General features: G+C 44.2%; 1 protein-coding gene across 2 annotated transcripts in view; it reads left to right on the top strand.

The window, feature by feature from the left end:
- Positions 1-15,616, top strand: part of RBM20 (RNA binding motif protein 20) — a 73,200-nt gene that overhangs the window by 41,399 nt on the left and 16,185 nt on the right. For both annotated transcript variants that reach the window (XM_042818852.1, XM_042818851.1), the window contains exons 2-8: positions 4,637-5,747; positions 7,429-7,490; positions 7,646-7,737; positions 8,063-8,154; positions 12,401-12,544; positions 13,178-13,309; positions 15,062-15,141. In XM_042818852.1, coding sequence (XP_042674786.1) covers positions 4,637-5,747; positions 7,429-7,490; positions 7,646-7,737; positions 8,063-8,154; positions 12,401-12,544; positions 13,178-13,309; positions 15,062-15,141 — 1,713 coding nt within the window. The remainder of the gene's footprint in view (positions 1-4,636; positions 5,748-7,428; positions 7,491-7,645; positions 7,738-8,062; positions 8,155-12,400; positions 12,545-13,177; positions 13,310-15,061; positions 15,142-15,616) is intronic.

The raw sequence follows: 15,616 nt of genomic DNA, 5'->3' as shown, positions 1-15,616 counted from the left end.
GGAAGGTCATTTCACTACAAACCAAAGGAAATATTTCTTGTGGAGATGCAGAGAAAGAAAACAGTCATTTGTTAATAGCCAGCTGCAATCTGTAGCACAGGAAAAGGGTTGTGGCCATTTTTAACCAGTGCAACAGCCTTCATTGGGCTGTAAGTGCTGCTCTTGTTCAACAAGCAAAAATGTAAAACCCGTATTCCTAATGAGATCAGCAAAACAACACGATGTAAAACATTGTTACAATAATTACTTATTCTGATTACTAACGTATGCTTTTGAGATGGCTGAGCTTGGTGTTTTCTTCTACCAGCGGGTGAAATGCAGCTTTGCAGTCCCGTTGAATTCAGGCAGCCAAATTCTGTCCTGGGGTACGAACACAGGCTCTCCCTGCGGTGCTGACAAAGAGTGCATTTTTTTATTTGAGGGTGGTTGTACCCATAATGTCTTTTCAGCTTCATCTACATAGAATGTGATTTGTTGATCTTCAGTTTTTTTGTTTCACTTTTAGTGCAGCAGCAATTGCTCTGGATGAATTTCAAGAAGGCAGTCCTGTGCTGCTTGAATAAATGATGCGTTACAGGGAAGGGGTATTCACGCTTCTGCATAACAGTGTGTTGTTGCTTTTGTGCTCGGATAATCAGAAAATGGTTCTCTTTGCTGTGTTCAAGGGTACTGAATTAAAAATTGTAAGTTTTCTGTTAGGAAAATTGATTCAGAAACACTTTAAATGGATGGAAAACAGCATGTTGTTGCAGGTGGTCAGAAATGTAGTATGGGTTATTAAAGAGCAGTCGTACATCTGGCTTCCTTAGATGTCTTCGGATCCTTGGCTACTTCACTTCTGAAAAAAGCACAGTAGTATGAAGGCCTTGGGAAAAGTACATATTACAAAACATTTTGTAGTGAAAATAATAACAAATTTCTTTCGGAGATTTTGACTACTCAGTATAGCTATACATAAAGGCAGAAGGGTTGTGAGGCAAGGGATACAATATCTTAGAAGTTGTGCAAGATTCACAGCAGTGAATTAATCTGTTTTGGAAGACTTCAAATTAATTCCCTATTCAGCACTTCAAATACTTCTGGATAGAAATAATTTCTGAATAAGAAGCTGAGATCACAACTTCAGTAGTTTTGTTTGGTGATTTTTTTAATATAATTTGTTTCCTAGTTCTCAGAGGTGCCCAGCAGCCTGAATTTTGTCACTTGGGAATGATGCTCTGGATGCTCTGTTGTGATGTGTTCTGGGCTCAGCCTTTCATTGCTCTCGCAGACGGGATTACTCCAATAATCCAGCTGTCTGGATGCTTTACCTCCGACCCTGTGTGCTGCTCAGTGCTCTTGGATGCTAAAAGCATAATAAGGATTATGAGGGTAGCAGATGGATAGAATTGATTGATAGCAATACGGCCTTGCCAGTGTTTGCAATTTCATTACGACTTTTGCAGCAAATAATGCGCATCTTCAACTCCCAGCTCCCAGAGCTGGGCAGGAACTCAGTTGGTGCAGGGCTTTCGGTTAACAAAGGGAACCGCTTCAGTTAACCTTTTACATTGCTGACCTCACCAAGAGGAACGTTTTGCAAGGAGGATAGAGCTGACTTTGTCCACTGCAGGCTTAGTGAGGAGTGAGGCTGCATAGCAGCATCTCCCACCCTGAGCAGCCAGGGGCTGCGTGTCAGTAATGTGAGGACGAGCCAGGGTGGGAGCTGTGTGCGTACGAGAGGCGAATGGCCCCACGAAATGCCGAAGCCAAACACCATCTTCACATTGGGTTTGCAGTTTTCGGTGAGTTAGTAAAACTGCAGTGGGATGATTTGCCAAGTGGTGTTATTGAGTGTGTAAATTCAATGATTCTATAACAGAAAGAGGAGAAGAAATTTTAAAAGCTGTGCGTGGCAGTCCTGCACGCCTCTTACGGCCTGTATTTTGTAACGTAACAGAAATCCTTCAATTTGGGCACTGCTCTAAGAGATGCTCTGTGCACAACTGTCTTCCTGACCTCTAATCTGCACGTTTGCTTTTCCCAGTGCCCCACAAGCATGTCCTTCCTTCTTTGGCTTGATTAGATGCTAAAATATTCTGTTTCTGCTGTGGGAGGATAAAGTGTGCAACTGAAGTACCCTGAAATCTGGAAATGCAAACCAGACAGCTGAAACCAGGGCCATTCCCAAAACTAGGAGTGCATGGGAATGACCCTTCTTGCTAATTCCGTCCCTCTGTGAGAGGCTGGGGGGCTGCAGCTTCTCCTTTCAACATTAGTTTTCTCCCAGGTGAGGTAGCTCCTGACAGCCCCCAGCTGCCCACCACCAGCCTGCGGAGTTGGGCAGAAGCTTGTAAGCCAGGGTACTCTGGCAGTGACTGTGTGCATGCTGGGGTCAGACAAAGTACAAGCTGTGCAGCAAGTCTGGGGGAGCTCAGGGGCTTGCAGGAGTATTGGATTGGATTCACAGGGAGGGACCATGCCCACATCCAGCAGGTAGCCAACAGAGCGGGGATGTGCAGGCTGCCCCGCGGGCTTGCAGCACAGCACAATTAGGTTGCTGGGAACAGCAGTCCTCTGCAGCTTCTGAGCCTGAAAGCATTACATGTTGTCTGTCAACTTCTCTTTTTATTTTAGGGCTACCAGGCAGTTCATATTTGCATGCTCTATAAAGCTTTTAAAAACAGTTTTGCAGCTTGCTTAACGTACAGAACTTACAAGCAGCTATAAAATTAAACAGTAGCTGTGAGCGCGGTGAGTCCTGTGCAGTGCAGATGCTGGTGGCACAGTACGGGGTCACTCTGCATTCCCAGGCAGTGACAGCAGTGTGCATGCTGTGCTGATGTGGGATCATCTGTTTGCTAAGCCCCTTGCACTCCATGGGGCTTCTGAGCAGCTTTGAGGGGCCCTCAGCACCCTGCGTGCTGGGATTCCCCCAGCCTCCCTCTTGTTTTGGCAGTACTTCCACCCCGACTTTCATCTGTGGTCAGGTTTATAGGAAACCTTACTATAATTGTGATTCAGAGGTAGGGATGGAAGCCATGCAGGAAAACAAAAGGCACCTCAGTGCAGAAGCATGCTGGTGTCAGCTTGTGCTGACAGCGAGTCTCGTCATTACATAACGATGCACTTATCCAAACGGCATTTTGTATTTTTGGAGACAGATGTGCCTTGCAGTTGCTGGTGGAAGTGAAATGTTAAACACGAAACCCATTCATTTTCTCTTAGTCATACTTTGGATTTAAGCAGATGTTTTCCTAATTTGTGGTTTTCAAATGTAGCATGCTGACAAGACATTTATCATTAGCTACAACTTCATCCATGCAGTTCAGCAAATTGGCTGATTATTAACAGTGAGCGCTGCATGGCGGTTGATGTGTAGCCCCTGCTGCTTTGAAAGACCTAAATCAAAACTCTAAATACAGTTTTACAGTGTAAATTAATTGAGTTTTGGACTGCATCCCTTCTACTCTGTGCTCTCTGCTCTCATTTTCAGGGCCAGCAGCCGTCTGTAATGTGTTGAGTTGTTGTACCATCTGTGAGCAAAGGCTCCTGTGGGTGGAAGAAGTGATGGCTAACATTTTTCTGATGGGGGCATGAAAATGGCTGCTGATATCCAGCGTGACATGCAGAAAGAGCACGGCCGTGGGATGGTGTATGTACACACGCACCAGGCTGGCTCTGCCATTGGTGATGCTGGATGTAGAAGGATGCAGGGGGCAGGAAAAGCAGGGTGGGCACAGCATTGCCTGATATTTTCCTTTATAACATTTCACTTGCTTATATAGATTTGTTAGACTTAACAAATTTAGGATTTTTTTCCCCCCATTTAATGTTTGCAGTGTTTCATATGATGAGAGCGGCGGTTGTGGTGTGAGCAGAGGAGATCTCCCAAAGGTGCTTTCCAATGCCAGGACCCACCATACACCTCGATGTGTCATCTCCTATATTCTTAGTTTTGGAATTCAAGCAGGCAATTAGTTTCTGTGTATTTACCCCACATGTTAGACTTAATGGAGAACACTCAATACACCTGTAATTTCTAGATACTATGAAGACCCCAATTTTCAGCAGCTTACGCTGCAGAAATTTTGCTTTACGTTCCAGTTGTGAAGTTCTTACCAGGTTGGTTTTACAATTCCATCTGATGTCCCTTTCTTCACTCCCTCCTGCTCTGTAAGAAAAGGTGCTGCTGGTCCCACCAAACGTAACGTAACAGCACAGCGTGTGCCAGAGCAGGAAGGGCAAAGGTTGCATAGAACAATGGAAAAACATTGTTCCATTGTTGGAAAAACAAAGATTTGCTCTTGTGTTGCCTCTTCTCCTGGTCTGCTGTATGAGTATGAATTATATGGGAACTTGAAGGCTGAAGGCCTGATCCGGGGGATCTGTGAGGGATGAAATGAGAATTTTCAAGAGAGGCCTTTGATGCGCTTGTCTCGCTCATAACTTTTTGATTGAAAATGGTATATATAGCAGCAGAGTTTTAAGCGAAGGTGTTGGATTATGACTGCGTTGCTGACCACCACCTTGTTCCCTCTGTGTTTAGATGAGTAAATTATCACATTGATGGCTTGTCTCATGCTGGGCTGTAGCAGGAGGTGAGCGCAGTCAGATTTTGAGTGAATTCAGCTAACCCGATCCCGATCCTTTGCAGTGCTGCCAAGCTCCTGGAGAAGAGCCCGTTCTCCGTCAGTGCCCCGAGCCCCCTGCTCCCCTCTCCGGCCAGCCTGCAGCTGGCCCAGCTCCAGGCACAGCTCACACTGCACAGGCTGAAGTTGGCTCAGACCGCCGTCACCAACAACCCTGCTGCCGCCACAGTCCTCAACCAGGTGCTCTCCAAAGTGGCCATGTCCCAGCCGCTCTTCAACCAGCTGAGGCACCCCTCTGTGATGGGTGCTTCTCCGGGACACTCTGCAGGTGGCCCTCCGCCAGGGCCTGCCATTGCTAGCACAAGGTTCTCCTCTGGCGGCATCGCCTTTCCCGCACAGAGCGCAGGGGGCAGCCTGGGGCCCATGCAGGCCCAGGCCCCCAACGCCATCGTCATGAGTCCCTTTGGAGGCGTCATGGCTCCCACCTCCAGCCAGCAGCCCGTGGTCGTTGGACTCAACAAGGTGGGCCCCTCCGCCGCTGCTGCCGCTGGGGGCTTTTATGAGTACAGCAAGCAAAATGTCAGCGCCCCACAGGGCTACGCCTCGGAAGGGGATCAGTCCGGCTTCCCTTCGGCAGTTGGGGCTCGCTACGAGGGGCCCTTTGGCCCCGCCGGCCCGCTGAAGCACGACTCTCCAGCAGGGTTCCAGAAAGATGCCTATGGGGCAGCGCCTGCCTTCCCCGGCGACCCACACACCGGTGCTCATCCAAAAGGAGATCCCAGCCCCATCTTACATGGCACAGGTACAAGCAACCAGTGGGAAAATATCCCCAATTTCTCCAGCCAAAACAAGTCTGACCTCCTGCCCAGTGACAGCATGTGGCCATCAGCAAGCCAGCAGCCGTATGAAATAAGAAACGAGCTGTACAACCCCGAAGAACCGACACCTGACACAAAGTTTAGCACGGCCGCTGCCCCGGCATTCGGCAGGCTCAACAATAGCAAGCAGAGCTTCGGCAGCCCCCGGCTGAGGCAGAATGAGGAGCTGAGCGCCGGCGCGCCCGACCTGCCCATGAGGTCACTGCAGCCCCACGAGCTGAACGACCTTCATGGTGTGGCTCCCCTCCACTTCCCCCATGTCTGCTCCCTCTGTGACAAGAAGATCTTTGATCTGAAGGTGAGTGATTTCAATGCGCCCAGGCGCATCTGTGGTGTTCAAAGGGGTTTCCCTGTCCGTCAGTTGATTTGTCTGTCTGCCTGTCCTAGCATAGTCTGTCAGCCAGGTCAGCCTCTATCACAGAGAGATACACAGTTTCGTAGGGCTTGTAGCGCTGTAAATCTCTTCTGTGGAAACTGCTGGGATTTCAAGATCTGTTTTTGTTCCGCATTGCGCTGTGGAAGTGTGGAGAGCAGTGTGTGTGCGCAGCAATCTGCCGCTGGGAGGCTGTGGTCCTGGTGTGAGAAATGCCAGACCCAGGCACGCGTCATTCCCTTCTCTGATGGGGGTGAATCAGGGGGAGGAGGAGCTTGAACCTGATCTGCCCTCCTCCAGCCAGTATTGTAATTGCACATCTGCAGTTTCATTTGGCTGTCTCTGTTTCTGATCCCAAAGCCTTCCTGATAGAAGCTTTGCGGAAAGTCACTTCAACAAAATAGCACTTTTCCATAAAATGACTTTGATAATTTCTTTGTTGGGTTGTCCTCCATCTTCCAGTAACTCAGAAAAAAGAATTAGAACTCATTGTCCCAGTGGCTTTGGCCTGGAAGAAAGATGCTACCCAGCATGAGGGGTGCAGACCAGGCTCCCAGATCTTATCTGTTGTGGGCCCTAACAGCTTTTCTTGACCACATTCATACTGTCAAAAGACCCTGAAATTCAAAATCAGCCTTGAGCAGAAACTTGCCTGTTGTACAGAGATCCTGTGTTGCAAGATCATGGTATATAAGTCAGCTCTGGAGAAAGGCACTGCCATCCACAGGCCTTGCCTGGGGTTGTTCTGCCCCCTAGGTGAGCTCTGTCCCACTGGTCCTTGTGGCCTTTTCCATCACATTGCAGGACCAGCACCTCACTGCAAAGGCATGTGTTTTCATGCCAGTGGTGGCCTGACAAAAATATTGCAACAGCATGAGTGTACAAAGGAAGGTAGCCAGCAACTGAAATAATACCTGATACATACATGCCCTGTGGCTTTGGGAGATTTGAATGTATTTGCTCTTTCATGTTTCCCTTTTATTCTTTGAGCAGCTGCTTGCTAGAGGCTTTTCTATGGCTGCTGCAACTACAGGAGTGGTCTGAACTCACCCCCACCTCGGGCATGCTGGGCATGTGTGTTTTTCATTAAACGTTTTATAAGAATGGTGTAATTGTAATTACAGTGAGCTTCAGTTGGTCTGTTTATTAGTATTTAATATGCTGTCCTATTTGGCCCATAGAAATGTAAAAAGCTGAATGCACTTCTCTTACAAATGTGTTTATTTACTGAAGTGAATGATCACCGTCTTTGCTGCCGTGTGTGATGAGCACCCTTGTTATGGACATTGCAGGAGCTGAGGATGCTCAGAGCCTTTCAGCATGAGCTTTTCCAAAAAAAATTACCTGATTTAAGAGAAATAAACATGTAGAATTTAAAAGCTAATACAGAGAAGTTATCTCTGTGTTATGTAACTGGTAACTGAGTCCACAAATAACAAATCAGTAAATGCTTTGGAGAAAAGTATGCTTGGCTCCAGTATCATACAGTTAGATCTTCAGCATGAAGTATTAGCTTCAGAATAAGGTAAACTGAACAGAGAAACAGTCTTTCAGAAATTTGTCTTAGGATTTTTCCTGTGCTCATCGTCTCTTTGTTTCAACATAGGACTGGGATCAGCACGTAAAGGGAACTCTACACATCCAAAAATGTATGGCTTTTTCAGATAAGTAAGTATTATTTCAGAGATGCTTTTCCAATTGAATTTCTAATAAAGCATCCCTTACTTCAGTGGCTTTATACCAGGAATTTACAATCTAATAATTAGACTTTGATATTTGCAACATGCCATGCATGCTCCTAAAGTTGTTTCTTTCTTTTCCAGCACTGGTATCCGGTGTGTGTTAAGTTCAGCAGATGGAACATTGCATTTATCACCAAATAATGCAGCAGTTTTCAATCCATCTAGTATTGAAGGTGAATGGTTGCATGTACAATAATTAAAAAACTATTTTTAATGAAAGGGGATTTCAGTCTTTGGGCAGAACTGGGCATTTCAAATGACATATGATACAGATTTCCAGGGAAAATAGTGCATTGTATGCAGTAAGACTTAAAAGGCAACCTGCCTTTCAAAGTGGGAATTTATTTTTCTTTCCAACAAGTAGTTGTTTCCACAGTACAATGAAGCAATGGTGTTGAAATGATGAAATTAATTGTTGCATAAATGGGGCATTGCTTACTGAGTCACGTTAATAATATGAATCAAGATTTTCACAAAATTGTGTGGTCCATTATTTAGATTATCCACCAAATGTCGGCTCGTCTTTTATCACTACGTCAGCAAGATCCTTTGGCCAGCCAGGTGCTACATTTCCTTCTCTTCCATCAGGGGTAAGAGTGAGTATTTAAGAAATTGGTTTCCTCGCAGAGATTCTTGCAGAAACCTCTTCTACTTACTGGAATTAAAAATCTGTCATTTTAAGGCTTCCTTTTAGGCAATGATGGGAACGCGCAGTCCATCATTTAAATTTACCTGCAGCTCCTTTATGCTTTTGATTTTGATCAAAACAAATGTAGATGTAGTTCTTTTGGTGTTTTTTTGTTTGTTTGTTTGTTTGTTCTTGTTTGGTTTTTTTTTGTTTTGTTTTTGTTTTTGGTTTTGTTTTTTTTTCTGTGCTGAAATTGTTTGCTTGTTAGAGGGATTTGAAGAGGCTGGCAGGTTGTTCTGTGTGTATCTCCCCCATATTCTATGGCTTGTATTCTTGTATTGCGTGGCTTTCCCCCCCCCATGTTCTGAGCCTTATTGAAGCAGGAAAATCAGCTGAAAAACTGGATTAAGTTCTACTTACTCTAAGTATTGATCCCAGTGAGAGGCCTGCATCTCTTCAGTTATTTATCTGTAGCAATCACTCTCTGCTGGGGGCCTCCTCCCAGGTAGCAGTGGTGGAAAGACAGTGGCTGCAGCTCCTCTAATGCTTATTTGCTTGGGCGTCTCAGTTTGATTAATTATACTGGACTAGCTTTTTCTTAGTTTATTTTCGTGTACTATTTATATTGCCTGCTGCCACTGGTAACCTTTCAACAAGTTTGCTTCAGTATACATAAACCTTCTGTGGTTTCAGTTTATTATCCTCCCAGTACTCAGGACAGGTTCCAGTTGTGTTCCTCTAGTGTGCACTTGAATTACCATCCCACTCAGCAAAAAATGTCACACATAAAAAAATCTTACATTATATATGGCTTTTAAACTGGGGAAACAAAGGGTTTTAAAAGAAGGGGAAAAAAGCAAGAAACTGCAAATCATATGCAAGCTATTATTAGAGTTGGAAACATCGAGGAGTAATGCTAGGTTGTTCATAGAATAGCAGCAGTAATCCGGGGGTTCAAGTTTTCACCTTGTTAGCTTTTATGTCCACATCCTGATGTCGGCTCAGGCACTCCAGAAGGACAGGCTGAGCTGCGTCCCTGTGCCGCTCCAGTTCACACCGGCATTGCTTACAAAAACATCACCCAGATTTGTGTAATCCAATCAATTTTGTGCTGTGGGGTTTTGCTATGGCAGGGGTTGTTGGAAGGGATTTTGGCTTCTGCCTGTCACAGACACCACGTGTGCAGGGCAGCAAAGAGCAGAGCTGCTTGCGATGGCTGCCTCCAAGGTCAAAGGTTGGAGTCGCGGCGGCTGTGGAGGAATGTTCCTTTTCATCATGTCTGTCAACCTCACAACAAATGAAATTACTGCTAATACCAGTATCGTTTCTCCTCAGAATCTGTCACTATTTGTCATCTAAGCTGCCTGCAGAAGTCCTTTTGAATGACCTGCGGTGCTAAGAGAGATAAAAGAACCAATAACTTTGGCTTTCCTGGACACTACAAATCCCCTTTTTCTTCAGAAGCTCAGGAGGTGGTCAGGGAGCTATATTAGAGGTGTTAAATTAGAGTTTACCCGCTGTCATTCCCCCCCACAACCCAGGTGGTTTATAATTTATTACACCGTTGCACAGCAGTATTCACTTTCAGCTAAGCTGCTGCCATTTAACTGAGCAGTGGGAGATTATACTTGACCCTGCATGTAATCATAAACAAAGTGTTCAGATTTCTCAGAGAGCTTGATACATGCTCTCTGTCTGCAAATAACTCAGTCCTTCTTCTAAAGGCAAATAGAGCACTGCAAGCCTTCCCTCAGACATGGAAAGCCACTGGCAGTGAAGGAATGGGACTGCTGGTTTCTTAGTATCTTTAGGAAAGAGTTATGAAAAGCTCAAGAAATGGATAAAGGATTTGAAAAGTAAGAGATCCCAAAAAAATGGGGAGGAGAAAAAGATGCAATTAAAAATATCTTAGTTAGGTTGATGAAAGCATATGGCAAACTGCATGAGATGCCCTTCACTGTTATGCAGCAAATAATTTATTCAACCATTTATTTTTTGAACAAACTGTTTTTCTAACAGTTGTCCAACTGCGCTGGTAGATCCCTGTAGACATTAAAGAAAGTTAACGTGAAGTCTTACTGAAAATCGCATTCTGCTCTGGACACACCATGGCTCCTGAATGTGGATATAGAAGTTGTATATTCCTTTTCTGGCTGTGTTTTGCATTTAGTGAATGAATCCAATTTAACTTCAATCAGCTGACAAGGATATTGTCTGGTACAGCTCATCTGATCCCAGTATGAGTGTCTGACCACTTTTTAGTCGTGAATTATAGCAGATTTATGACGTGACATTTCAATTCAAGCCATTGCCAATTTTGGGGAGGTGGTAACGTCTTAGAGTCATCTGATTTAATGTACTGCTGAGTTCATGTCTGAGCCTGGGCCCTGGAGCCTAGGGAGGGAACAGCTGCCTTTCTAGTCCTATATGTGCTTAACACACCATCTCTTAACAGGTCTGACAAAACAAACAGAAGGTGCCAGGTGACATGAGGTGTTCTTGTGCTGTCAGGAAGGTTTCCTTTTTCCCTGCCAGCTGCATGTTGTGTTCTCCTGTTGTGTGCTACATGCTGCCTTGCCAGATGCACTCAGCCATCACTGCTTTTCTATTCAGGTGGAGCTGAGTCGCTCCCATCTTTCTCCAGGGTGAGGTTTTTGTTATTTTTGTGATAGAGAAAACACTTTCCTTTTGGACTGTGACACTTGTTTGATTTGCTTTATGCACCTGGGCAGTCTCTGTGAACTGAATAGCAGACTGCTGTGGGAGGCAGGCTCGTACTGCAGCAAAAACACACCAGCAGTTACAGGATAAAGTCTGGAGGGAAGGTAATGGGATGAAGGTGCAAATAAGATAACATTAGCTCTGTAACTTGTGAACTTGCTGACAAGCCAAACATTTGTGATGGCTCTGGTGAATTTGATCCCATGAGATTACATGATTTGCATCTTTCCTTGAATGGCACAATTTTAAGTGAAGGTAGAGTTACTTCTTCAATAAAACCCTAACAGCGGAAGTCATAAACAGGGAAGTATTCTGGGAAGACTTAATCCTGTGTGAGCAAGGTTTGCATGTCATTAGCTGAAGTAAATTATATTTCTCTCTCAGCATACTCTGATGTCTGTTTGCATGAGGAGGGCAGAGACTGCTTTCCACATCAGGGAGATGGGCAGCTCTTTGGGAACTGCCCCAGACCCCAGAATAGACTTCCACCTTTGGGAAGTGACTGCTGCACCAACAGCATGTGCCTGTGCCAGTCCAGTTTGGGATCTCTGCCTCTGTGCATGCCCCTGTGGTCAGCATGCTCTCAAGAGAAATGTGTCTCTGACTACGTGGTGTTGCAAAGAGAGAGGAAAGCAGCAGGTATTTCAACCTCAGGTACAGCTGGGGTGTCCTCTTGCAGAATGAATGCTGTTTTTTGTACGCCCGGCCCAATCTGTTCCATGAGAGCATGAAGAGGGTTCAGATTCAATCCCTGCTATCCTGAACACCTCTATAGTCGTTTAGACTGTTTTTTAACATCCATAAATCCTGCAGGGACTGCAGTGAACATCTGCTTGAAAATACTCTTCTTTATTCATGAGTGTATGCATTTCTGGCAAAGTATTTGTTAAGGGTGTTTTACTCACTAATATGTGGTGCCCTCATGTGTGGGGAAGGCGCAAGGCCATCAGTGGGACAGGCAGATGCAGAAGGACAGAGTGAAGGCTGCGTGACTTGGCAGAAGAGCCTTAGAGCTGGCTGGTGTACCAGACAGATACCGTGCCTGCAGTGAGCTTACTGGCACCTCCCCATTGCAGAAACACCTCTGAGCACTGAGGGGTCTCCAAACTCCCTCTGATGCTGAGTGCCCAGCTCTCTGTTGGAACGTGCCAGGGCCCTGAAGTCCCTTACTCTCTTAGATTTGACATGGCAAGTTACCTTCTGCAGCCATATCACTATTCCTGTTTGAACTAGAGCATGTCTCCTAGTAATCCTCTCCTGGTAATCTAGGGATGGGGACTCCACTGCAAGCCACAGTTCAGTTAAAAATGTGAATAGGAAAGAAAATTTTTAATCAGGATGTTTTTGATTAAGGATATTTGTCCTTAAAAGCAGGTGTGTAGAACAGATCATTTCAGTTTCTTTTTCTTTTGCAGAAATGTAAGCTCTTATCTAGAGGTTGGAATATTTAAGATAAAACATGGTTTTGAGTTGGACTTTTTTTCCAGTTTCCCCAGAGGAAATCTACATTGGGTCGAGTTGTTCACATCTGCAACCTCCCCGAGGGAAGCTGCACAGAAAACGATGTCATTAACCTGGGCCTTCCGTTTGGGAAGGTCACCAACTATATCCTCATGAAATCCACTAATCAGGTACTGTGCTTTTGGAGCCACCAGTGTTGATGTAAGTAGGCAGAAAGGCATATTGAGATGCTCAGTGAGACAGTGCCCGTGCCTTTTAACCTGCATCACACTGTAGCAGAACTCTGTCTTCAGGGTTATGTCTACCAGTGGTGGTAGGCATGGTAGACTGGAAAATCTCTCATGTATCCATGGCAGACAGTGCAGAGGGAAGTAGAATCCACACCAGTGAGCAATGTTAACATTTCAAAATGCAGTCAGTACACAGTTTTGTTTTTCCCTTGAACAGTTAAACCATAGTTACATCAAGTGGCATTTTTCATGCAAGTAGAAATGCTAGTGAATATAGTTGTTTTATTAGTAGTAGTTCTTTGCTTTGTTCTGGCTGCTCACATTCTATTTCTCCTGTAGAAGCCCCAGTGAGGAAGTGAGAAAAAGGTGGGTTTTGTATATCAGGAAAGATTGGATTCTAGTTATTTGGTTTTTTAACCACCTACTAAAGCTGCACATCAGGTTTCATAGCTGGACTGTAACCATTATTTTTAGTTAACAAGAGGCTGAGCAATCACCTTAGTATCCCTATTTCTCTGATACTTTGTTTTGTAATGATGTGGTGGATTTTAAAGCTCTCCCCATCTGTGCTAGGCCTTTCTGGAAATGGCTTACAGTGAAGCAGCACAAGCCATGGTGCAGTACTACAAAGAAAAACCCGCTATGATAAACGATGACAAGTTACTTATTAGGATGTCTAAAAGATACAAGGAGTTGCAGCTGAAGGTAAGATCAGATTCCTGATAAGAATTCATGAGTTTCTATACCTTGTCCATGAGAATACATCTAAATGTCTTTCTGATTGCTGTTTTCTAGTTCATGTTTTAATACTGTGGGAAAAGAAATGAAGAAAGATAAACTAATGAATGTATGTTAATGATCTTTTATACTTAATTTTAATTCTTAGATGAGATCCCATTCTCTGGTTCTCTCATTGCACTACTTCAAAAATCCCTTCTAAGCTTCTTCTCCAGTAAGCTGCTTGGTTGAACTAAGGCTGACCTAAACAGCCCATGCTGCTCAGTTAAACAATGTGTAAGATAACACATGTCAGCAAAAATAAGGGAGTGCCATCCTTTTGGACAAGCATTGAGCCTAGGGCACTGCTTTTCTCTGCTTGCACACTCAGGACATAATACAGTCTACGCTGAGCAGCGATGGCAGGACTAAGCATCATGCTGATTAGCTTTCTTTTCTTGACAGTGACCTAACCTAATATATATATATATGTATGTATGTGTGTATGTATATATATATGTATGCACATGGAATCAGAACAGATCAATATTTGTTCTTCAGACTTCCTGTAGACTTTATCTGACACTTCTGATGTGGACATCTGAGTGATCTCCAAAAACCAGTACTCCTGAGAGCATATTTATGGCAGCTTCTGTTCTGCTGTATGTAATGCTAAAGGAATAGGCTTTCTGCATGTAGTCTTGGACTGGAACCAGCAGCGAAGAGCTGAGAAGCCTTATATTATCCCAACACAGCACAATAATTCTATAAAATAACTTTGTAGTGTTCCAAGTTAAGAGGCATTTTATGAGCATTAAGGGAAGACAAGTAAGAGGAGACTTTAAGGAATTGCTACTTCATGAATCAGGCTATTCTTTCTTACCATGGTACTGAGGTACTGCAGAGTAAGGTGGTTGAGACTGCACATCTTAACATGAAGGCTGAGCTGGGCTTACTCAGGAGAGTGGGATTTCAGGAAGATTTTCAGCAGTTCCATTGGCAGTTTCTCAGATCATGGAATTGGTTTTGTCTTCACGAGCAAAAACTCTTTCTCATTGTTAAAGACAAACAAATGAACAAAAGTACAGTGATATGAGAGGGGAACATGCATGAGTTACCACTCTGAAGTGCTCTGAGTTCCTGCATGGTTACGTTGCTCAGTTGTGCATGCTCCATTTGGCTGATGGATTGCACACACTCCAGCCTGGAGTCCTGCATCTTTTGGAGGTGATCTTGAACCTCAAGTAATCAACAGTTCTCGCACTCATTTTTCTTGCACTTAGCTTTTCTGTAACTCCTATGTCTGAACATAGTCTTTTAGAGCTGTATTGTAGTATGGAGTTAAGGCAGCTCCTCCCTAGCGTAAGAAACAATAGGCTGATGCATCTATTTAGTTCAAGCATTAGAAAAAGGGTTTGACTTCTGTCATCTTATATCCAGTTATATACTCTGCAGTGAGTGTGTATCAAGGAAGTACAAGCTGCTTTTTGAAGCCAAGTTTCCAGAAGCCAGTTATGAGCAGACAGCGCTACAAGCAAATTTTCCATTTCTATCATTTTACTGCTTTGATCATGCTATTGAGATACCAGTTGCAGAAAAGACTATAACCAGAACACTGAAACCAAATATTTCTCATCAGTGTAATGAAATGATGCATGCATGCTGTTTCTTAAAGGGCAGATCTTGTATAATGGCTTGGAGAGCAGTGCAGCATGCTAACAGTGTCCTTGTCTGATATAGAAACCAGGTAAGAACGTGGCTGCTATCATCCAGGACATCCACTCACAGAGGGAGAGGGACCTGCTGCGTGAGGCAGACAGGTAAAGTGTAATGAGCATAGTCTGTGTGCTTCCTTTTTGTATCTCATTGCCCTTCTGATGTTGGATTGCTTTCCAAATCACTGTAAAAAATGTAAGTTGGTACAATAGTAAGCGCAGAACCTATGTAATGAGTTCAGATGGAAAAACTGTACTTGTTAAGAAGACAAATGATCTCATTACTACTGATGATGATGACTCAGAAAATATGCCTGACACGTGAGGAACACACAAATGAAGCCATTTCCCTTTCCACCCTCCGTGGTGAAAAGCATAAAGGCTGGAGCTGTGGTAACACTGGAGAGGAGGAAATGTGTTTGGTATATTTCTGATTTGTCTGGCTTCGTTAGTACTTTCTGGACCTCCCAGCAAAGCGGGAGAAGAATCAGAGCCTTAAAACATCTATTTTAAATTGTTTATCATTTTCACTTTTGTCTAGCTAACTAGAGCCTAGCTAATGCTAAGGTTACTGTAAGGG

This window comes from Centrocercus urophasianus, unplaced genomic scaffold (genome assembly GCF_019232065.1).
Source record: "Centrocercus urophasianus isolate 14NV4802_14NV808 unplaced genomic scaffold, USGS_Curo_1.0 seq_17, whole genome shotgun sequence".
Taxonomy (NCBI): domain Eukaryota; kingdom Metazoa; phylum Chordata; class Aves; order Galliformes; family Phasianidae; genus Centrocercus; species Centrocercus urophasianus.
This window is presented reverse-complemented; position numbering and strand designations above follow the sequence as displayed.